Here is a 23,767-nt window from a genome sequence, read left to right as displayed (position 1 = left end):
TCAAAGGGGATGCACCTAAGACAGTTCTCGTTTGTTTTTCTTTACAATAATCACCACACAGCTTAAATCACTTATTTCACTCAGCTCGATCTGTGATTTTAAGTACTCTGGTGGCACCCTTGAATTACTCTGCATCAAACTTCGGGCACGATTATTAGGATCTTCATTCAGCTTCCCCCAAAGCATATTCATGCATAGAAAGAAATCTCTGGGACACTTCGAACCTGCACACTACCTGATAAGCTCTTTTTGAGCTGAGATGTCTGAATTTATGTTCACAGGGGATAAGTTTCTTAAACCCTTTCAATTGCCTAGTTTATTTTACTAGGTGGAGAAAGGTATGGCAGTGGACATCTTTCTCTTCCATGTGGTTCTTCCTCTGACAATCTCTCCACTTCCTCTCTCACCTTGAGTTTGCAGAAGGTGTGTATACCTTAATGGTGCCTTTTCATAGGAGCCCAGGAGTCCACCACCTTCAAGAATTTCTGATGCAAGAGAAAACCCATTGAGCAGACTAATATCATTGTTTTGTTTCAATCCATCTTTCAGAATTCCATCTTCGTCTGGATGGCAAAGTGACTGAACTATGTCTGAACTCCCACACTCCCTTCTATATTCTAGTATGATACTGGATAGTTGGCGAGACTCCAAAATCTCATCTGGGATGGTCTGTGGAAAAAGAAATGAAAAAACTGAAATGGGTAAAAAATGATAGGCCCAAGATTGACTGCAGATTGGTGCTTTACCTCAAGCATCCATCTTACGTACTTCACATTGTTTACATGTTGGTTCATATCCAAATCGCTTCTCTTGGGCTACCAATTGGAAAAATTGCAATAGTCAGCGTATGCTTATTTTTTAGCTGTTGGAATGAGTAGAATGAGGCACTGAAGCCGTGTTGTCTTTTACCTTCAAATTGGAGTTCATATATCTTGCTTTACTGTCCAACTTAATGATTTTCTCGGGAGAATCTTCCTTGATTGCTTGGTTCTCTATGAACCAGGGTGAGATCTCATCCCTCACCTCTTCTGGCATTTTGGAGAGGCGCCTTGTTTGCTGGTTCATCATCACCCAGGTGCTGTTTCATGTTTTTAAGGTAAGCATATGTGGGAGAGGAGCAGACTCCAATCAGTCACTCTTGGGATTAAGGCATTACCTGGTGGCACGTGCGAAAACATGGCCTGTGGCTTGACTTTGGATTAGCCAATCTCGCCGCATTCCGTTTTTCCCTGATGCTCCAACCCATGTGTCAATCTCCAGCACCTCTCCCCTGCATGCAGAGAAGTGCCAGTGAATAAGCCTACTTTAAAAGTTGAAACACCCCGTTTGGTTCCTTGACGGCATTCAGCTCAGTTAAGTTTGGTTCAGATTTAAACATCTTCTAATATCCAAACACTTAACTTTCAAATCACTAAATTTATCTCAACTCGAAATCTCTTTATACGTGGGATTCACAACTTTTTTCAACTCAACACATTTTTGCACGTAGGGCCCACAACCTTTTTCAACTTTCCATAAATACATCTAAACTCATCTTAATATCCGAATACATCTAAACTTATCTTAGGTAGACCCCACAAAACTCACTCCACCATCTCAACTCACTACCATTTATAGATAGCTCAACTCAGTTCAACATCCAAACGCAGCCTCATCAAGTTCAGAGTGAACATCAGTCACTTGCACAATCTATGAGTAGAAGTCTATAAGCAAGTTATCATCTTAAAGAAGTGCACAACTTTTAACTGGCTTTCTGACTTGGGAGATCAGGTTTTATTGGTTATGGGCAGTTATAACTTATAGAGATTATTATATTGATTGCTTTACTATTTCTCCGGCTGCAAAACCTTGGAAGTGGAGTAAATATATACATCATAAAGAAAAGAAAAATAGTTTGGTGCTTCCAATGGATGGAGGGCAAATGGAGTTGAATATGGAGAGAAATCCTATGGACGGCCTTTTCCTAATTTGGACTGATTTTCTGTCTTAGCTCAGGACAACTTCTCTTATATTTTTATTTAAAGTCCAACGAAGACGTCTTTATCAGAAAGCTCTAAGCTTGTTGAGGGCCACGAGGCGGGTGAGAAATACATAGTTGGAACAATTTGAATGTTTAGTCCCTCAAAACATGAGGAGGAAGATGATGGGGCTAACCAGATTGGGTAGTGATCGACTTGAACCTGCATCCTTGAGACAACCCATATGAGATTATTCCTTACCATTCCATGTGTGGCACCAAAACCATTGCTCAGAAGACCAGACATCCATACATGATTCAATGCTGTTTCCTGCATGAAAACGAAATAATTCGAAGAAGACAATCTTAATGTATAAAGCTCTTCATCTATGAGCTTCTTCTACATTTTCATGCACATGTTTTTATTCACCTGAAGAAGATTCAGGATGCTCTCAAGAGTTGCAGTTTTGTCAGGACCAACTTCATAGGACCTAATGACAACAGTCTGCATGTACCCAACACCTCCTTGACTGATGAGCCCTTGACGATGGGGATCCACCAACTGCTTCCTTGTCGGAATATTTTGGCGAACCTCTTCTTTGGGGATGTAGCCATTTTCCGGGATGGAAGTGATTGAATTGAATGTGTTAGCCACACCAGCTGTTGGGCTCAGTATATCAGCCTTATTAGAGGACCTACTTGATGTACTAATAATTCTGAGATTATTCAGCTTTTGCTTATTTTGGTCATGATTATCTCTATTCGAAGAACATCTAATAGAATAGGAAGCTGAATATGATGAGAAAAGAGCCATTGCTTCCTGATATACAAAGGAGAAGATTGGAACGGAGGAAAGGAAATAAAATGGTTTTATAGTTAGAAGGGGGCGGATCTGCCAAAGGAAAAGATACAAGCAGAGGGGGAAAATTGAGGGAAATTTGTCATAAAGCCGAATGCATGGAATAAGGCATGGTGTTTGTTGGAGGGGGGAGGTTTTGATGCCAAAAAGATTTAGCAAAGAAATCTTAGGAGTGATCGACAGCCAAAGTTAGAAAGAAGGGCTTAGTTTTTTATTTGACACGTTCTTGTAGTGTGAAATGGACGAGGGGAGGGAATGATAGTGGTTTTCTATTGGAGCATTGGTGTAAGATCCTGGTGCTACTTCCTAAAAACCAACATTCTACTGTTTGTATTTTCCTAGAACCTGGCTTGGAATTTTCCTACAGGCCAACCAAACAAACAACCAAAAAATGGAATGCTTTTTTGACTAAGCTAGAGAAGTTAGGACATCTTCCTTTTGAATTATCGACTATTTTCTAATGATACATCCAAGCAATGGATTTTTGTATTCAGTACCCTATTTTGATATGTTTATGTCAATTTACATCATCTCCTCTCAGACTTTTGGTGTTAAGGTGATGAAAGTACGTCACCTGACTTCTCCCACCATTAGCAATGATATATTTTTTTTGCTCTCTTTCTCTGAATTTGCTATTTATTTTACTTAAATAATATAAATATCCTCTGCAACCATCAGAAATGATACCATGCTTCCTGTCCATTTCAGCAATTTAAAAAAGATAAAAATAAAAGATTATCATTAAGAACTTCACATGCATCAGATCGAGTTGCTGGTGCATATGTATAGCGTTCTGTGGAATAACATATCAGGCATTGGTTTCTTGAATCTGAGCTTATATTCTCAGTCATAATATATCTCCCTCCACATCTATATATGCATGAATGAGGCTTTGTCATGTCATCTTATAGTTGGATGGTAAGCATCTTGGTTATCTAAGTTGCTCGGAATTGAACACGGGGTATTCATCCGCTATAAATGAGATTATTCATAAATTTCGGGTACCGTCCTCATACCTCAAAAACAATCTAGGGACTGAGGAATCTAAAAATTAGGCATGAAAAGACAAACAGGTAAAGCCCTCTGTATGCACTAAAGTATTAAAAAAAAGAATTAGAATCTTGGAGACATAGGAATTATGAAGACAAGCAAAGCACTTTCTTACCTTTTAGTCTTTTTTTTAATTTGAGTGGTGGGGACTGAACAACACTTAGTTTGAACTCAACAAGTCAATTTGATACCGTAACCTAATATGTGCCGATAGTTTTCAGGCATGAAGTAGAGACATTGTTATCCACGGTTTCGTGGTTTGGAATTATGCACTCGAATTTTTCATCATCAAGATATCCTCAGACTCACAAATTCCTAATTCTGGAAATCTTTGTTCCTTGGTCAGAACCGCGCGTGTTTTCCTATAGAATGCAAATCCTCACCTATGTTTGGATTACACTCTATCCCACAAAACTGTCACCTTTTTTTTCTTCATTATGATTATCAAACTATCAAAAATATCATCTTATCCTCATGACAGTCCACCCTTTGTAGTTTTTATCGTCCTTTTCAACCATTAAAATCGTGTTACTCGGCAATCTTTTTTTTTCTTTTATATGTGCCATCAACTGTAAAAGAATAACATTCTTAATTTCGTCTATTTTAAGAGCTCATGTTTCAACGGTAGCTTAATAAACATGTACATCTTAACTTATATTTCAAGTTGGGGACTAGATGTCAACTTTGATACCTAGGATCCGAGTTATGTTGCTAAAAGAACGGTAATTTCAAGGCTAGTGTGAACTTCTCATTTGAAAGAAAACACTGAAATATGTGATTGATCATTTTCATTTTCTATGCTGGGTCATTTTACACTCTTTAAGGGTCGGCTACCCAAAAGAAAATAGGTATTATACGGGACATATATTCCATATTATTGCAAAAAGCGATGACAATAAAGTAAAAGTAAACAAGAAATAATCAAACAATCAATCACATAATACCAAAATACGTGATTTGGTAACGTGCCTATGTCCACGGAGTTACAGATGATTTTATTATATTGAGAAATCACAAAATACACTTTTAGGACAATTTTTCACTGTTCAAAACAGCCATACTGTACTAAATAAGCATATTTACATGGCGGAAACCCTACTTTCTACTTTTCTGCGATATTTGCTCGAGCATAATGCCAAGCGTACATTGAGCGAACTCTCTATCTGGTTTTCGCTTGAGAGCCGAGTCGAGCGACTGTAGAGCAAACTCTCTACTTGGACTTTGCTCGAGCCACTATTAAACAAGACTCGAGCAAAATTTCTGTCAGATCTTCGCTCGAGCTGAAAGTTGAGCGAACTTTCTGTCTTGGTGCTTCTTGAGTCAAAAACAGTGCCAAAATTTTTTTCATTGAAGATCCACTCAAAAACCATAACGAATTATTGTCGGGTTTGATCATCAAGTCGGGCCGCCACAACAATAAACCAGGCTTCACAAACCCTACACATATATGGATGGAAAAAATCCAAACCAACTCCTCATGTGAAGCACAAGGTAGAGCAGCAGTCCTAGATTGTAAGCTGACAGAAAAAACAGGGTTTGATCAACTCCAGATTGAAGGAGACTCCAAGTATTGAATGCAATGGTGCAGACTGAAGAGAACAGATGGAGATTGAGAGACTGGATAGAAGACGTCAAGGGACATTTGCATAACCACGTGGAATGGAGCTTTAGTTGGATCCTCAGACTTGCTAATCAGCAAGCACACTTGCTAGCAAAATAAGCTGCTGATAGGAATACTTTTGGGTTCTTTATGGGTCATATTATCCAAACTTATACGTAAAATAGGAGGAAGTTTTCAACCCCCCATAGTTGTTCGTTCGTAATCTTGGTTCTTCAATAGAAGTATCTTATTCAGCAAGTAAAGACTACACAAAAGAAAACGTATGGTTGTAGATTCCTCAATTCACCACTTTCAACTACATGATCTATATTACTCTTGATGGAAAACCCAACTACGACTTGCTTTTTCTAAATGTAGCATTTTTCGATGACTAATTGTAAAAAGAAAAATGCTAGAGTCACCGACATGTATTTGGATTCGGATAATTTTTTTATTTAGTGATTAATGAAGTATTTTTTAATGATGTTGCGAATTTTTTTAAAAAAAAATTAAGAATATAAAAAAAATGAATGAAAAAAAAATCACAAAAAAAAAAATTTGTTCTTCTCTGGATCGGTCTCGTGCTACATCCTCAGAGCATAGCTCTAGTAAAAAAATTAGCGTAGACTCTTAAAATTCTAAATATTTTTATATTTATTAATATAAAAAATCTTCACAACCTCTTCACACTCCACACTCTATATTTTTTTTAATTTTTTTTTTTTTTTCTTTTATCAAATATTTATTATATGAATAATGAATAGAAAATTTGAAATAATTTAAAAAAAATAAACTCAAAAAAAAATTTTTAAATATGAAAAAATTAAAAAATTAAAAAAAATATGGAGTGTGAAGTGTGGTGGAGGTTGTGGAACAAAACCCTTATTAATATGACCCTTTTGAACTAACAAATAACTTTTGTCTTAATTCATGACGTAGCTTAACAAGAGCAACATTAAAATTATATAAGTTATAGATGTTGAGCATCTATACTTCATTTAGATGACATGGGAAGATGAACATGGAAACTAAAACCTTGCCTAATGCCGATTTTAGAGGCCGCCCTAGTCTTTTTACAAAAACCAAAAACATCAAGTTTTGCCTCCTCCCGGGCTTCTCTGCCAGCTTGGGTTGAAGGAAGGCTGTTCCTCTCAAGTCTCTCCTAATGTCCTTTAGAATCTAAACCAAGTTCATGTAGGTTACAAAGTTGCTGGGTTGTACTGATTTGGGGTATTCCACCAAAAAACTGAAGAAACAAAAACAAAAAGAAGACAATTAGACAAAGATGAAAAAGAGATTGTAAGCTCATTAAAATAAATGATGTGTCCTTACAACTTCAAGAGTATGAAACTTTAGCTCCACCAAAATTTTCTGCTGATTTATGTCATTATCTATTGGAAGTCTCCAGCAAATATCCTCTCCCTTGCCTTGCTGGCCTGCAATATCAAGAATCCAATGGAGCTTTAACAAGAATTGAAGACTACAACGGTTTTTAAAACAATCCCAAATTCTCCTCTTTTCCTCCAAGCATCTTGGCAACAAACCAGAACAAAAGGGACTCTTGGACTAGACTTGGATCAAAAGCATGACAAGATAAGAAGTGGAGGACAGACCTGTTTTTCCCAGTTTGTGCAACTTGTTATAATAGAGAGCAGAACTGTCTGGACAAAAGAACCGGTATGTATAAAAATCCAAAGCCCCCTTCCTCTGAACCGTACCCAGAAACCCAGAAATGCAGAAACTGGAAGTCCACAAAGATAGAATGACCCCAGGTTGACACAAGCCCCAATATGCTGCCACCCAGATCCTCGAGCAATACCTGAGTCAAACAAACTCTTTATAGAACAGCGCAAAACTAGAATTCTTATTTGAAGTTAATGACAAAAAAGAGAGATTTTCAACCTGAGAGTACCCCTCGTAAGCTGTCCGGAATAATTGACAGAGAAATTAGGGGAGCCATGGCTGTTACATAGTCTACAATTTCCCTGTTATTGCAAAAATTGTAACCCAAAAAAGGGCGGCTGGCAAGAATGGTTGTGCTTACTATACTTGTCTCTATGACTGCAAGAAACAACGCAGCAAAGAGAGCAACACGAGCAGCTTCTGGGTTCCCCGCTCCTAATTCATTTGAAATTCTAGTACTAAACCAAAAACAAGAGAAAAATTCTTAGAGAGGTGCACTTTCAGTCTTTCAACTACAATAGACACCAGTAGTATTCATATATAAATAAATATCTTATGTGATTGATCAAACCTTGCTGCAGCACCAAGTCCATATGGTATCGCATACAGTGTTGATATGGTTGCGAGACTGCATGTCCAGAGAAGTTGTCAATAAGGATCAGTACCCGGTGTTGAAGAGTGGGATTTGAATCATCAGATTGTTAAGAGGAACAGATATTATTGGTGCGTAAATATTAGAAATTCTTAGAAGATCCAAAGTGCTCTTTATCTAAAATACTACTAGAAAACTTACCATACAGAAAGCAAAGAAGTTTCAAGCTGTGGATTTGGTAGAAGTCCAGAAAGTAACATAAAAAGCCCAAAAGACCACCACTCAAGGCTGCATTACATAAAAGAATAATGGAATTTTGCACAGAATATACAAGCTCTTCTTTCAACTGAAGCAAGTGAATAAGTTTACCAAAACATTGCTGCAGAAGGGACGGCAAAGTGAAAGAACTCCCCAATTCCTTGGAACAGCTCCATAGAAATTGGAACGCGAGTGTTTGCGCAGGCAGGAGAGTACTTCATGTATAATCCGAGTAAAATCACATTTAGCCAATATGAAATGCCAATAGTTAAGGCTGCTCCAAGGTTTCCCAGTCCAGACTTAAACACTAAAGCCCAACATAGGGGTATGTGAAAAGAAAGAGTAGCACCAGAGCAGATAAGCATTGGCATGGCCAGACTCTGTGCCTAAAAGAATCTAAGGAGTGGTTGAAGCGTCGCGTATCCAAAGAGTGCAGGAACAAGCCAAATTGTGAATTTTCCAGCTTCATGTGAAATTTGAGGGTCTTGGCCTATCAAGATTAGTAACTTTCCAATGTGGGTCCATAACAAAGTCAGAGGAAGGCAAACTAGGATCATAGAAAATATAGCAGTGTAAGTTTGAACTCCGAGTTCTCGATATTGCTCAGCTCCATAAGCTTGCCCACATAAAGTTTCAAGTGCACTTGCCATTCCTGACTGTCCGAGAATACAAAGTATAGATCAGTCCAAACTTCACTCATATAACTATGTCCCAAAATTCAATTTGAATGCTTCTTTAGAACCACTGCAGTTTGACATAGTTTGCTGAAAGACAGCTTGGTGAACCACCAGAATTCAGTTGAGCAGTAGTGCTCACTGCTCAATTTGTATGTCCTCCTCCGTATACAATAACAAAAGGAAGGGTCAAGTTGTCGAATCTAATCTCTACAGGCGTATCTCTCTTTGCAATGATAAAATAGAGAGAAAAGTGCATGCCACCTTAGCAAAATGTTGTACATTGTCAAGCTACGTGAAACAGATTTCCGAAAGTCGACAGAAAAGTTACTGATCATAATTAATTGTGAGAATGTTCTTCGGTGCTATTATCATGACTTTGAAAGTCATTTACGGTAGCATTACCAAACCAAAACGACGAGTAGTAGGTTTCTGAGTTAAGCCTTGTTTGATTTCTATTGTAAATATGCAAACCCAATGGGGAAAAAAACAGCTTGGTGAACCGAGAAGAATTAGGAGTACCGCATCGTAAGAATAGGCTACAATTTGCATCTTACATATGATACTGACGCCCTAATACTATTGAAAAGGCATGCATTTATTGGTCACTCTTAATGATTGGAAGTGAAAAGTCTTTACGTACGCTTTTCACGTCTGCTTTCTTCTTTTGAAAGATGAAAGCATCTTAAACAATTTAGGGGGGGAAAGAAAGATAAATACAATCTAAGAAATGAGAGACATGCCAAAAATGAATTATATAGAGATAATGACATGATCAAAGGCTTACAAGAAGACTGAAACCGGTGACCCCAGAAACAAAGATGGCAATTGCAGTGCAATAGAGAGCAAGTTCATCACCCAGATGGCCCACCATCACCATTGAAATGACCTGCAACAGGGACTGTGATAGAGTCACAGCCACCATAGGACCTGCCAAGAAACTCAACCTCTTGAGCTCCTCAATAAGAGCACCCCATGTTAAAGGTAGAGTTTCTGATCTTTTATCTTGATCTCTTCCTTTTTGTAGCAGCCTCTCTTCCAAGTCCTTCTCTACGCCTCCCATTGAAGTCTGTACTGGTCTAAGCCTCTGATCACTCGCTCAACTTTGGAATCTCAGGAAAGAGAAGAGTGCTGTAAAGGAGGTTTTTTTGGTTTTTTCGACTTATATGCTGAGGATTTTACTTCATTAGTAGGCCAGCAAAGGGTACCCATTGAAGTTTGGGAAATCGACAAGTTATCAGACTACACGGTAATAAAATATATGTAGTTTCCTCTTCTTTACTTGCTCTATTTGAATCTACTAATAATTTCACATTTTATTCAATTTCTTAATAACTTATAAATCCTTCCATTTACAAACAAATAAAAGCCATCACCACTCACCAATTGGAGTTTGCTCAAATTACGGATGGTTTGATTTAAGGAGATAAACCAAGCAAGTAATCAGCCAAATAAATGCGTTTAAGTTGAAAACTCCAAAGGAACAGCCCCACAGTACCACACATGATACCATATATATATATATATATATATGCATAAGAACGTTTTATATGCGAAGCATTTAAAAAAAAGGCTCAAAGGCATATTCAAATGATGGCCAAAAGTACCACTCTTGCATATTCAAAGGCATGAAAATAGGCTCATAAATATTTTTATGAATAATAATGAAATAGTTTATAAATATTAGTGAATTAGTATGAAAATATGCCAGAACAGTTGTGTTCTCAATCTGGTCCAAAACTTAGGATGGACCTATTTATGAGCTCTATTTTTCAACTATTTATGGGCTGTAACAATCATAATATGGTATTTGTAAGCATCTCAACCTTTCCTTTTATACCGTTCACATTGTCGCTACAGAACATTAATGTAAATATAGAATAATGTTACCATATCTCCTAATTTATATAATTCACTTTATTCCTTGTGATATCACGTGACTTATTAAAAAAATTTAAAAATTTATATTCAAAACAAAATGGAGCCCGAAAATACAAAAAACGAAAGACTAAAATCCTAAATTTCTTCCACCCATTTCATGTTTGTGTTCTTAATTTTTTTTAATAAGCAACATGACACAATATTGTAATGGCATATCAAGAAAATAATGTGACTTATAAATTAGGATGCATAATAAATTTATATATATATGTAAATGTATATACATATAATTATAGAATGTGTACTTTTTAGCGTTTGTGCATATTAAAGAGGAAAAAGTATTCTTGCAAGCGATTTCGCATAGCAAACTACACATTAATATTAAATGTAAGGTATTCGTTTAATGAAATAATGTGAATTGAAGATAAAAATAATTTTTGTGACATAGGAAACCTTATTATTCTCTCAAAAATAATTTCTTTTATTTTTTTTTTATTATAAAAAAATTATATGAATGGTGATACACACTTGTAACTAGCAATTCTTATTAAGGAGAGCCGATTGCATGTACATCCAAAGGAATTCCTTTGATTCCGAGGCTCCACAACTCAAGCCCAAAATAGCCTTGATTGGCAGCCTCATCTTCTGTCTCATCACTAGTCTCATTACATGTTTATAATTCAAAAGACGCCCGCCAACTTCCTTATTTAAGCACATTTAATAACAAGAAGATAGGTGGGTTGCTATTGGGACGTCAAATCATATATATTTTTTATAAGTCATTAATTGTCCTAATCTAAAACATTTAATTATATTATGCTGTCTATATATTATAATTTCTATTAATATAAGCAATGGGTAACAATCATTACCATCATGCTTCCTCTGTAGCATCATCCCACAAATTTTAAATAAGGATCGGTCATTTCAATTTTATTAATTTAATGAGAAATAAAGTCGTTCGGTCTAAATGCTACATGAAGATCATAAACCTGATGAAGGCACGGGAAGACTTACCGTTTGGATTGAGAGATGAGATGAGATGAATTAAGATGATTTGTGAATAGTAGTAAGATTTGTGAGTTGAAATTTATGAATAGTAATGAGATGAGTCAATCCAAACCGGCTCTTAAGATTTAGAAGATCATAATATTACTGATTTGGCAGATTTGGATTCCTATATATCACTCATGTGGTACTTCATTATACGATAGGACTTGGGGTCTTCCACCAAAAAATTAAAGAAATAAAAACAGAAAGAAGATAGATGAAAAAAAGATAGTAAGCTCATTAGTATTAATAATGTTTCTCCTTGCAACTTTTAAGGGTATGAAACTTTAGCTCACAAAAATTCTCTGCTGATTTATCTCATTAGCTATTGGATGTCTCTACCTGCAAATATCCTCTCCCTTGCCTTGCTAGCCTGCAATATCAAAAACCCAATAGAGCTTTAAGTTGTGATTGACTATTATTAAAATGGGGTTCAAAGTTCAAATGTCTTCAGTTAATTGACAAGAATATAAAGGAACATATCCTACCAACAGATGGAAGAAAGTGTAAAAATTTTGTATTTAATAAGCATTTAGAAACTATAAAGGTTTTCAAAACAATCCAAAACTTTCTACTATTTTCCCCCAAGTATCTTGGCAACAGAGCAGAACAAATAGCAATCTTGGACTAGACTAAGATCAAAAGCAAGATAAAAAGTGGAGAACAGACCTGTTTTTCCCAGTTAGTGCAACTTGTTACTGTAAAGAGCAGAAGTGTCTGAACAAAAGAACCGGTTTGTATTCCAATCCAAAGGCCCCTTCCTCTCAAGTGTACCCAGAAACCAAGAACTGCAGCAACTGGAATTCCACAAAGATAGAATGCCCCCAGGTTGACATAAGCCCCTATGTGCTGCCACCCAGATCCTCTAGCAACACCTGAGTTAACAACTCTTGATCAACAGTGTAAATATATATTCTTAGTAGAAGTTAAATAACTAAAAGGAGAGATTTTCAACCTGAGAGTACCCCTTGTATGCTGTCCAGTATAATTGACACAGAAATTAAAGGAGCCATGGTTGTTACATAGTCTACAACTTCCTTCACATTGCTGAAAGTGTAACCGAGAACACGTCGGCTGGCAAGAATGGTTGTGCTTACTATACTTGTCTCTATGATTGCAAGAAACAACACAGCAAAGAAAGCAACACGAGCAGCTTGTGGGTTCCCTGCTCCTAATTCATTTGAAACTCTAGTACTAAACCAAAAACAAGAAAAAATTATTATTTGTGCAATTTATATTACAATAGACACCTATAACATGCATTAATAAATGGCTTATGTGTCATTGATCAAACCTTGCCGCAGCACCAAGTCCATATGGTATTGCATACAGAGTCGAGATGGTTGTGAGACTATCCAGAGAAGTTGACAATAAGGATCATTTCCAAGCATTGAAGCGAGGGTTTATGAGGAACAGGTATTAGTTGGCGCATAAAGATTAGAAATTCTCAGAAAATCAAAAGTGCTTTTGATCTGAAATACTGCAAGAAAACTCACCATACTGAAAGCACAGAAGTTTCAAGCTGTGGATTTGGTAGAAGTCCAGAAAGTAATATAAGAAGCTCAAAAGACCACCACTCAAGGCTGCAATTATCAAAATGAATATATACATCAGACAAGAATAGTCTATTACAACAGGACATACAAGCTCTTCTTTCAACTGAAGACAAATAAAAGATTTACCAAATCATTACTGCAGAAGGGATTGCAAAGTGAAAGAACTCCCCAATTCCTTGGAACAGCTCCATAGAAATTGGAATGCGAGTTTTGGCACAGGCAGGTGAGTACTTCATGTATAATCCGAGCAAAATCACATTTAACCAATATGAAATGCCAATAGCTAATGCTGCTCCAAGGTTTCCCAGACCAGACTTGAATACTAAAGCCCAACATAGGGGTATGTGAAAAGAAAGAGTAACACAAGAGCAGATAAGCATTGGCATGACCAGACTCTGTGTCTGAAAGTATCTAACCAGTGGTTGAAGTGTCGCATATCCAAAGAGTGCAGGAACAAGCCAAACTGTAAATTTACCAGCTTCATGTGAAATTAGAGGGTCTTGGCCTATCAAGATTAGTAGTTTTCCAATGTTGATCCATATCAAAGACACAGGAATACAGACTAATATCATAGAAAATATAGCACTGTAAGTTTGAACTCCAAGTTTTCGATATTGCTTAGCTCCATAAGCTTGCCCACATAAGGTTTCCAGGGCACTTGCCATTCCTAACTGTCCATGGCACACAAAGTATAAATCCACTTGGTTATATGAAATGGATAATTTCAACCTCTATTATTATAAGTAGGTCCCAAAATTTAATTTGAATTCTTCTTTAGAACATTTTACTTGCTCGTATTGTCTACGAGCTCTGATTTAATAAAACCCATATATATTGGTAGCAATTCAAAGTAACTGTCATTGTTAAATTTCATCCATCCTAAGCAAATGTTTTTCAACATGCACTAGCATTCATAAAGGTAAGCCATATAAATTCAAGTAATATTATGGAACTGTATCAGCATATTGCTAGTTCCATCCCTCCATGTATATGATCAACCTAATAAACTAGGTGGTTACTCCTAAAAGATTATTAGGAAAAAAGCAGTGCTTTTGAACAATGTCTCAGTTGTATTAATTGATGACTGATCTTAAGCAGACTGAAGCTTATTACCTTACCTCATCGCCTCTGAATCCTTCCTTCAAGGATCATACTCATGAGTACCAAACAATTTGTTCAAGAACAAAAGAATGGAGTACTTAAGGACAAGTTATTTTCTTAGAGAATGTGCAGAGTTTTCCTGTAGTATATTTTTCCTGAAAGATGCTATAAAGAGCACATGATTTCCTCTTTTCAGAGCTTTATAAGAATTAGTAAGCTCTTTAGTGACCGACAGGCTTCCCTTCGTGTTTAAGTTTTTGTGTTTTCTGGAACCTTTTTCATGCTCTTATAATATCTTTTTCTAGTTTTGTGAACTTTTTTCTTTTAAGACCGTTCGAATATTGTGTAAGGTGGCAAATCCAGCTAAATTACCACAGTAATTGAGCGTTATCTGCTCAAAGACAGCTTGTTGAACCGAGAAGAATTAGGAGTGTATCGTAAAAAGTAGGCTACATACATCTTATGAAGAGATTCTATGCATCAGTCACTACTCACTCTCACACCCCATATCTATAACTTTTTCATAAGGTGTGGGATGTTTTTCATAGGATATAGAAGTATTTTTTATAATATGTGAGATGTTGAATAGTGAGTAGTTACTGATGAAAAAAAAAATTTCTCATATGAAACTGACACCCTACTATTGAAAAGTCATGCATCTATCCTTGACTCCCAATACACCAAATTTCTACGCAACCAAGGCAATAGAAAAGTTTTTTCTTGTCCTCTTGTTTTTGTTTTTTTCTTTTTGGAAAGGTAAGATTAGAATCTATAACAAATTTTTCAACAAAACGAAGATTGAACAACAATCTAAGATATGTACGTGATCAAGACAGAAAACAAATTAAGAAAAAAGAATAGATGATAAGAAAGGCTTACAAGAAGACTGAAGCCGGTGACCCCAGAAAGAGAGATGGCTATAGCGGTGCTAGAGAGAGCAAGTTCACCCAGATGACCCACCATCATCATTGAAATCACCTGCAACAGGTACTGTGATAGGGTCACCGCCACCATAGGACCTGCCAAGAAACCCAACCTTTTGAGCTCCTGTTTGAGCACACCCCATGTTAGAGGTGAAGCCTCTGATCTTTTCTCTTCTCTTCCTTTTTGTAATAAACTCTCTTCCATCATGTCCTTCTCTATGTCTCCCATGGAAGTCAACGCTCTTAGCCCCACGCTCAACTTTGGGATCTCAGAAAGAGAGAGCTGTGAAGAGGTTTATTCTGAACTTAATTTAGGTACTTCACGGGATACATACATACATTCATATATATATATACATATATATATACACACACACACATATATAGAATAGAGTTATTCTATATGTGTGTGTAATATGTATGCTGAGGATTGATACAGTATTGATGGGCCAGAAAGGGTCAACTTTTAAAGTTTGGAAAATCATAAGCTTATCAATGTACAAACTACACGGTGATATAAAATATTGATCATTGAATATATTGATCGTTTTCACATATCTTCAATTACTTAATAACTCAAATTTCTTCCGTTTACAAACAAATAAATGTTCCATAATGGGAATTTACTCAAATATCAGATGGTTTGATCAAGTAGATCAACCAAACAAGTCTCTATGGCAACGAAAGTAAATCATCCAAGAAGAAGGTCCATCGATCATATAATGCCAGTCAAGGTTCTGTTCTCACAGACTGCTGTTATAAATGCATGCATGAGATTTGCAGACAACTGACTGCACAATCTGCACGAGGAGCTAGCATGGCAATGGCGTGTCTTTCCTTAATCCCCTCGCTGCACCCCGTATACATTAGTCACTCCGACTAGGTGTTGATTAGCTTTCTTTTCTTTTCTAGATCTTTTTCTTATTCTGTTTGGTCTGAGACTTCGGTAAAAGATTGAAAACGATATGTGAGACAAGACTTGGTTCCATTGCAAGGAGCCCCACCGATGAGGAGCCATATATGATCCATCAGCCAAGTTCACTTGAAAGAAAAGTTTGTCTCTTTTATCTCCCATAAAAAGTCCAAAAACGTTATATAATTGAAAACGATATGGGACAAATGAACACGTGAAAACAGTACATAGAAGAGAATCTATATATGTCCTTGCATGCGATATATATGTGGCGCGCTTCAACACATCGCCTCTCTTAAAAAAATTAATCATAGGAAGTGCTTGGGAATGGAGAAAAATCATGTGGGTTTCAATCAAACAGCATGCCACCTACCATTAGCCTTATTATTTTAACGAGAACGTCCAACCCCTTGATCAGCGATTAACGCACCTCCTGTTAGAGCCTAGAGGTGGAGTTTCTGACTTTTATCTTGAGATCAACCTCCTTTAAATAGACTCTTTTCCACGTCTTTCTCTTTGTTTCCTGTAGGAGTGGGTAGTCTTTGCTTCTTACTCGCTCAACTTTGAGAATAAATTACTGACTTCGTTAAATATTAAAAGAAAACAAAAATCAAATAATAAGTACAAGTTCAAGGTATTCAAGTCTCATATAAGTTTTTTGAAAAAAAATACGAGACCCATCACTGAAAAATAGGTTTTTCGAATGAATCCCACTTTTTTTAAAGGAAAAACTCAGTTTGGATCGATAAACACTTTTAACCCATTTTATTTCATCTCATTTTATTATTATAATTTTTATAAATTCTCACATAAAATACAATAAATAATTCAACTTTTTCAAATCTCAAAACAATAATAATATTAAAAAATAATACTCTGATAATATTTTATTTAATTTTTAACTTTCATCTCAATTTATCTCATCTTAACTCACTATCCAAACCTAACCTACCCAACTTGCACATGCTGAACCAAATTATTTGCACATATATATATATATGCTGGTATAGATTTTGTATAAAAGACTCCAGAACCAGCAAAGTCTTTAAGATTTGTTGTAATTCTCTTTAATTGGTTATGTAATCCATTAATTCACTCAAGCTAATTCAATATTTCCAGAAGCAAATTTCAATAGAAAAATCTTAAATTCTTATAGTGAAAACTCTGGCGTGCATGACCTAATGGAAAGGGATTAGGGGTGTAAAAAAAAACCGGTACATCGGTAAATTGGGCTGGACCAGACCAAATCGGTACCAAGTTTGGTTCAGTCAGGTACCAATTTTATTTTTTTTAAAACCAGTTAAAATCGGTCCAGTTTCTATTTTTCTTTTTCTAAAACTAGACCGAACAGAACCAAAACGGTTCATATATATATTATAATTTTTTATATTGTATATAATTTTTATATATAAAATAGTTTTGTATTATATGATAAATTACTAATTAATATAATATTAAATTTTAAAAAGTTTATATCATTATAGTCTATTGTATTAATAGTTATACTAATATTATATAGTGCGTATTAATAGTTCTATTAATACTATATCATTATATATTATAATATATTATTATAATCTATAACACAATTATAATATATATTATAATATTTTATCATTATGATATATTATTTCAAATTTTATTCAAAACCGAAACATCCCTAGGACACACGCAAGCCCCTCCACAGAGAGGAATCGAAGCACACCCAATGGTCTATTCGTCCCTACTCTTTAATTTCTTCCCGGTTCCACAGCAAAAAAGTCCCCCTCTCCTATGTGCGCCGGCCTAGTCCATATTGGCATAAACACAAACATAAATTCCCGTATAGCAGATTGTCGTAGAGTCCCTAAACGAGTACGTGACAAGACTTGCTTGCGTTGCAAGGCCCATTCGACATCCGAGGAGCTAGGCTACTTCACTATACAGAAAAATTTTAAAAAGTCTCTTTCATCTCCTGAAAAATAAAGTCCAAAATCTTTAACAGGTCATGAAAACAATAAATAAAAGAGAGAATCAATTTCCTTGGCGTGCACGTAATTGCATCCATCTTAACATTGGTACCTCCTTGTTTGCGGTACTATAATATAATCAAGGCGCATAAAGTAGTTGATGGAGAAGAAAAAAGTGTAGGAATTAAAGAAATAGCAGCATGATCTCCATTGCCTCTATTTGTGTTTCTAATTCAGGCAGCCTCTCCATTCAAGACATTATCTGTTTTGGTTTTTTTTTTTATTCTTTTGAAATGGTTTATAAAACTAGCTAGCTGATCAATGGAGTTCTTCCAGGATGATTCGTAGTCCGAATTGGTGGTTGGATGTGGATAGATGGTCAAGGCTAAAATATTGGGCACTCCATTTCCAATGTCGTTAGAGACTCTTGCGTTGTTTCAAACGTCGTTGAAAAAAAATATGATATTTGTAGTCGTAAGTGTGCAAGTATCGTATAGTTATTTAAAAAAAATGAATAAATATAATATCTATATAAAAAATAATAATTTTTTAATAATAAATCTTACTTTCTTTTAAAATGATTATATAATATTTACACATTCCACAACTATATATAACTTACTCTTATAAAATTATCAATCGGGGTTTGACATTTCTACTTATTCAAGAAATAGGAAGTGAAGTTTTCAGACCAACGCCTCACATCAATCTCTAACAGACACGTCCTCTTCTGTCACAATGCCTCATATATATATATATATATATATATATATATATATATATACACGTTTGCCCGTTTACTTAATTGAAAATGATGCGTCTAAAAAAATAAAATTGTTCAAAATAATGTTAAAGCTGAATGAAAGTTTCAGCTCTATAAATTAATTATATTTAATAGTAGATATCAATACATGCATATCATGTTACCTCCAATTATGCAGAAAATATAATGAGCTCGTATGAAGCTAATCCACCCTCTATGTTCGTGCTCTCCCTTTTTCTTTTCTTTTTTAGTTAATTAAAAATATTATGAGATTTAAATTATGTTAAAAATTCTAATTATTTATATGATTTTATTTTCTTAAAAATATTTAGTAAAACTTCATGAAAAATTAATATTTTATAAATTAAAGTTGATTTTAGGTGTATGATATGGTATTTATATTTAAAATACCTATTTTAAGTTAGTTTAAATCAATGTTTAAACCTCTACCGTTAGATCAAATCTGAGGATTCAATATAAAGGACTGTGATTTAAAACTCTAAACGTAGTATTTTCCTCTTATTTTCCTCTTATATATAATGGGGATATATATATATATATATAGTCAAACCCTAAAACAGAGCTGATTATCACACGTTTTATTGCATGTTTGTAATTTAAAAGACTGCTGCCAACTTAGCTATATGAGCATATTGAATAACAAGATCTCCAGATTGCTACATATTGGGGTTTCCAATAAAAAAGGGGGGGGGGAAGAAAGAAAATTAATGGGATAGCAGAGTTAACAGCTAGCTTTCTCCGTGAGGGCATACAAATACAAATGGCCATGATCCTTGCGTACCTGTGGATCAAGCGAATTAATTAGTAACCTTTTCACAGCTATAAAAGGCTATAGTAACGTGATTTTATTAGGGAGGGGTGGAGGAGTGCTGCAGTCATAAAGGAATTACACAAAATAATTTTACAAACTGACGTGATTTCTTGTGGTCCGATCTGTTTTATAATAAAAATAATTTTACAATCTGACAAATCACATCAGTTTGTGAGATTATTTTTTGTATAATCATTGTGACTAGAGTATTTCTCTTTACTAGGAGATAAATAATTTAAAATCAAACAAGGCCAAAAAGCATAAAGCCTAGTTTCTAAATGGGAGAATCATGTTCGAATCCTCCATCTCCTGTATATAAAAAAATAAAAAATAAAACAATTAAGATGTGCTATATTATGTACATAACCAGATGAGATTGATTATAACAAATAAATGAATAGATGTCACTACATAACAGAATACATCTAATAATTCATGCCTGCCTACGATGGAACCGTCTTAAACCTGCCAAAGCCAAAATTAAGCATGCTAGAGTATAGAATTGGGTCTGCACGTCTGTCTTGACACGATTTCATAATCCCAAAGGGCTCGTAAATTCTGGATTAAAATTGAGTAGGCCTGCCTAATGCTTTTTACTCGCTTCCGAAGTCCATTATGAATGGTCTTGAGATGAATCGAAGACTTTCAGATATATGCAACTATGCCCGTACACTTTTAGACCAAGATGCAGGTGTTTTATAACTTTTATGCGCATAGAAGATTAACATAAATATAGGTGCACCGGTTTTGGTCCGAATTTTGTCTCAAGAGTTTGATGACCCAGATAAAGCATTGCCTTTTACATGCATCATCTCCATTCTTCATAGTCCGTCATAAAGCAAGCATGTTGGTGCAAGATTGCCATCTCCATCACATTAGCTTCAAAGATAAATACTCTCTTCACACAAAAAACAGCTTTACAGACTGACTTGTCTTTTGAAGTGATACTTCTATTTCCAAAATGTCTTATGAATATCTGTGGGAAGCGCATCAGAGCTACCACAATTATAGTTACCTTTTCAGAGGGTGCAATTTTAGGAGTTACTACAATCTTGGCATGCGGCGTATGAGGAAAGCTGTACAGTATGCTACCATATGAACCTTTGTGTGAGGAAGCAAATGAAGAAGTGATCATGTACGATTCTTTCAAATAATGTCTCTTATTTCATTCTTCAGGCAACGAAAGTTGTGCGTCGTGTTCATAAAATTGGCAAAAGTTTTATTATGCATGACCACATATTGGATTTTCACACTAAACCAAGAAAACATGCAGAACCATATATTGGATTTTAACAGCAAACCAAGAAAACAAATGGAACCTACAGTATGAAACCAATGCCAATAAAAGGTAAGCAAATTGTTGATATCTAGTTCTCGGGAGAAAAGGCTTTCAGTGTTTGACACAAGGTTTCCAAATGGTGCAGCTGAATGACTTGGAAACATGGACATACCCAAACCTATAGCAAGAAGCTGCGTGAGTATTTTGAAACAAATCATTCAAAGATCTATTTTATCCTCACTGTGCGAACTTCTTTTTTATTGGCACCTGGCATCCAGAACTTAGTCCCGACTAATCCCGAGCTTCACAGGCTCTCGGCAAGGAAATCAATGTGCCAGCTGTGAAGAGAGGAAGATTCGTAGATTGTAACAACACTAGCATACAAAAAATGGTACAACACATTCCAACTGGCACTTCACAACACATCAGTTTGCAACATTATATCAAGGATGCATGGAGATCTTCAATATTTGGAAGATCAAGCTCACCCAAAATGATCAGTTCGTCAAAATTGGAAGCGGGGATGTACGAAAATTTCCAGCAGCAACTTCGATGTACAACTACTGCTCCCCGGGCGGTTGATCAGGTGAAGAGGGCGGCACCTCTCCATTCTCATTGGTTACAATAGCATGCGCAGGCAAAGGAGGGGGTTTTTCACCTTGCTCGTTGTTCTCAGGATGGAAATTGATTGGGAACTTTGTGACCCTGGGTTTGTCAGCCAAAATATTTCTTTGAACCCTATCAATCAACACCTTAGTGGGAGGTTCCTCCCGTAGCTGTTCATCATCGTAATCATTGTTCACATAGTATCCAACTCGAACGAATTCTTGTCCCAGATAAGAACATGTCAAGAGCAGTACCGTGACCCCAATGATATCTTCTTCACGGATTTTTGATGGGTCTGGAGGGTCTGCCTGCCAGCCAGGATTCGAGAAAGAAACAGTTGAATATTATTCTCATACAAGCAAATTGGCACTTATATGTGAGTTCTGGGCAAAATGCAGCAATAAAAACTAACCTGAAGGACAAATCGATAGTTGCCAACGTTGACGGGCCCAACAAGCACGCTTTCGAGAAGTTGGTCATAAGTCTCGTCCTCGGCAGACCCCACGTATGTGAGTTTCCATTCCAAATCTGCAAAGTTATCTTGAGTTACAACATGGAAATGGGGAAAAACTGAACTCGAAAGGGGAAAAAAAAGTCAACTTTGTAGATGCCTCACAACACACAAAGAACAAGTTAGAACTTCATGCACTTTTCAAATACCAAAACAGGTTTCTGTCTCTATGATTCAACACCAGAAAGGCGATATAAAGTACTTAATTTCAGAAACCCTAGACGAAGCTCAAGAGCAAGAATCACAACATACGACTCGATCGGAAATGAAGGTTCCGTAAATAATACCGTCTTTAAGTGGGGCCAAGCACTCGTAGGAGATCTCGAACTGAAAGGGATTGAGGAACGCAGCGGGGTTGTCCAAAACGGCGACGTTGGTGAGGTTGACAGCGCTCATCGTCTCGAATTGGAACCGGTCGACTCTGCTGCTTTCGGATTAGAATCAATTCTAAGACTGTATTGGATGACCCACATCGAGGAGATGAAGAGACTGCAGCAGCTTCGGACGGAGAACCTGCGACAGAGAAATAGGCAGACGACGTTGGCGAGGAGGAGGAGGATATATTAAGTTGGGCGGCGTTGGGTTTATATGCGGCTCTGTGGTAGCTTTGTTTCGACTTCGATTGGGCAGCCCGGGATTACCGGCTGTAGCCGGTAGTGAATGTGGAGGGAAAGGAAATTTACGTTTTGGCGGGAGCTTTTAACCATTTTCTTTATAATTATTATTTAAATTTTTTATCCTCGACTAAAATATTTTAAAGTTCATTTGAATAATACAAGTATTTCATCTTATAAATAATTTAATTTTTTTAAATTCTAAAATAATAATAATGTTAAAAAATTATTTTAATAATATTTTATTTAACTTTAATCTAAAATCATCTCACTATCCAAACCATACCTAAATTACAAACATGTTTTTAATTTTTAATTTTTAATTTTTTCATCTAATCATTACTTCATCGTTACAATTTTTTTCAATTTTTAAACAAAACACAAAAAATAATTCTACTTTTTCAAATCATGAAACAAAAATAATATTTTAACAATATTTCAACTTTATAATATTTTTATTCATTTTTTTTTCTATTTCTTTTTTCAAAATATCATAAAACATCTTAACTCAAACTATTTTAATACTATTCAAAAACTATTTCACCATTATTCACAAAAATTATCATCTTATCTCAACATCCGAACAACTCTAAAGCCTAGTTTGGATAGAAAGAACCTCACATCTCATCTCATCTCATATCATCTTATTTCATCTCAATATCCAAACACCAACACAAAAACTTTTTAATTTCATATTTTTTCAACTTTTTCATCTAATTATTATCTAATAATTACAAATTTCTCAAACTTCCAAATAAAATACAAAAAACAATTCAACTTTTTCAAATTAAAAAACAAAAATTATATTCTAACAATATTTTGACTTTATAATATTTTTATTCAACTTTTTCTTTCTTATTTTTTAAAACTCTGTAAAATATCTTAATTCAAATTATTTCACTATTATTCACAAATTATTTTATAATTATTTGTAGATTATCTCATTTTATCTCATAATCAAAACAAAGCGTCAGCCTCCAAATGATAAAGAAAATTGAGGAAATATTGAGAGAAAAAACAAATGAAGGAAAAAGAATGAAGGAAGGGCAACAGAGGATTGGATGAATTTTTTTTTTTTTTTTTTTGAACTTTGAGGATGAATCTGGGAGAAAGGAA

The 23,767-nt window shown here is 35.5% G+C and overlaps 3 protein-coding genes and 1 pseudogene across 7 annotated transcripts; all 4 read right to left on the bottom strand.

The window, feature by feature from the left end:
- Window positions 1-324: 324 nt before the first annotated feature.
- On the bottom strand, window positions 325-2,771 carry LOC109012535 (palmitoyl-acyl carrier protein thioesterase, chloroplastic-like). Its single transcript, XM_018994236.1, has 6 exons — window positions 2,388-2,771; window positions 2,155-2,288; window positions 1,157-1,270; window positions 910-1,078; window positions 747-815; window positions 325-669 (listed from the first exon to the last, which is right to left on the bottom strand). Exons 1-6 carry the CDS (start codon window positions 2,769-2,771, stop codon window positions 325-327), a joined length of 1,215 nt encoding a protein of 404 aa, XP_018849781.1.
- Window positions 2,772-4,131: 1,360 nt separating this feature from the next.
- LOC109012546 lies at window positions 4,132-9,736 on the bottom strand (annotated as a pseudogene).
- Window positions 9,737-11,716: 1,980 nt separating this feature from the next.
- On the bottom strand, window positions 11,717-16,557 carry LOC109012507 (protein DETOXIFICATION 12-like). 3 transcript variants are annotated; one of them, XM_018994207.2, is made up of 8 exons: window positions 16,471-16,557; window positions 15,141-15,467; window positions 13,287-13,831; window positions 13,101-13,187; window positions 12,899-12,955; window positions 12,560-12,798; window positions 12,274-12,479; window positions 11,717-11,977 (listed from the first exon to the last, which is right to left on the bottom strand). In XM_018994207.2, exons 1-8 carry the CDS (start codon window positions 16,471-16,473, stop codon window positions 11,930-11,932), a joined length of 1,512 nt encoding a protein of 503 aa, XP_018849752.1. In that variant the 5' UTR covers window positions 16,474-16,557; the 3' UTR covers window positions 11,717-11,929. The 3 variants fall into 3 exon arrangements, with proteins under 3 accessions (XP_018849752.1, XP_018849753.1, XP_035542218.1); XM_018994208.2 differs by lacking the exons at window positions 15,141-15,467; window positions 16,471-16,557 and adding an exon at window positions 14,274-14,571; XM_035686325.1 differs by lacking the exons at window positions 15,141-15,467; window positions 16,471-16,557 and adding an exon at window positions 14,279-14,571.
- Window positions 16,558-19,503: 2,946 nt separating this feature from the next.
- Window positions 19,504-22,625, bottom strand: LOC109012509 (histone chaperone ASF1B-like). Of its 3 annotated transcripts, none has more exons than XR_001999462.2 (4): window positions 22,325-22,612; window positions 21,939-22,054; window positions 21,409-21,834; window positions 19,504-19,611 (listed from the first exon to the last, which is right to left on the bottom strand). XR_001999462.2 is itself a non-coding variant. In XM_035686295.1 (4 exons), the coding sequence occupies exons 1-3, from the start codon at window positions 22,431-22,433 to the stop codon at window positions 21,481-21,483; spliced, it is 579 nt and encodes a 192-aa protein (XP_035542188.1). In that variant the 5' UTR covers window positions 22,434-22,612; the 3' UTR covers window positions 21,276-21,416; window positions 21,457-21,480. The 3 variants fall into 3 exon arrangements, 2 of the variants coding, with proteins under 2 accessions (XP_035542188.1, XP_018849754.1); XM_035686295.1 differs by lacking the exon at window positions 19,504-19,611 and having other exon boundaries at window positions 21,276-21,416; window positions 21,457-21,834; XM_018994209.2 differs by lacking the exon at window positions 19,504-19,611 and having other exon boundaries at window positions 21,276-21,834; window positions 22,325-22,625.
- Window positions 22,626-23,767: the final 1,142 nt, after the last annotated feature.

This window comes from Juglans regia, chromosome 16, assembly GCF_001411555.2.
Source record: "Juglans regia cultivar Chandler chromosome 16, Walnut 2.0, whole genome shotgun sequence".
NCBI classification, from domain to species: Eukaryota; Viridiplantae; Streptophyta; class Magnoliopsida; order Fagales; family Juglandaceae; genus Juglans; species Juglans regia.
This window is presented reverse-complemented; position numbering and strand designations above follow the sequence as displayed.

What these genes read in the sequence shown, in the direction of transcription:
- LOC109012535 (XM_018994236.1), bottom strand. Translation starts at nt 2,771, where the DNA reads ATGGCTCTTTTCTCATCATATTCAGCTTCCTATTCTATTAGATGTTCT. An exon ending in GCATCCTGAATCTTCTTCAG is followed by an intron (nt 2,289 to 2,387) that starts GTGAATAAAAAC and finishes GTTTTCATGCAG; the next exon opens with GAAACAGCATTGAATCATGT. An exon ending in ATATGAACTCCAATTTGAAG is followed by an intron (nt 816 to 909) that starts GTAAAAGACAAC and finishes TCCAATTGGTAG; the next exon opens with CCCAAGAGAAGCGATTTGGA.
- LOC109012509 (XM_018994209.2), bottom strand. Translation starts at nt 22,433, where the DNA reads ATGAGCGCTGTCAACCTCACCAACGTCGCCGTTTTGGACAACCCCGCT. An exon ending in CTTGGCCCCACTTAAAGACG is followed by an intron (nt 22,055 to 22,324) that starts GTATTATTTACG and finishes ATAACTTTGCAG; the next exon opens with ATTTGGAATGGAAACTCACA. An exon ending in ACTATCGATTTGTCCTTCAG is followed by an intron (nt 21,835 to 21,938) that starts GTTAGTTTTTAT and finishes CCTGGCTGGCAG; the next exon opens with GCAGACCCTCCAGACCCATC.
- LOC109012507 (XM_018994207.2), bottom strand. An exon ending in GGACTTGGTGCTGCGGCAAG is followed by an intron (nt 12,799 to 12,898) that starts GTTTGATCAATG and finishes TTTTTGGTTTAG; the next exon opens with TACTAGAGTTTCAAATGAAT. An exon ending in CATACAAGGGGTACTCTCAG is followed by an intron (nt 12,480 to 12,559) that starts GTTGAAAATCTC and finishes TTGTTAACTCAG; the next exon opens with GTGTTGCTAGAGGATCTGGG.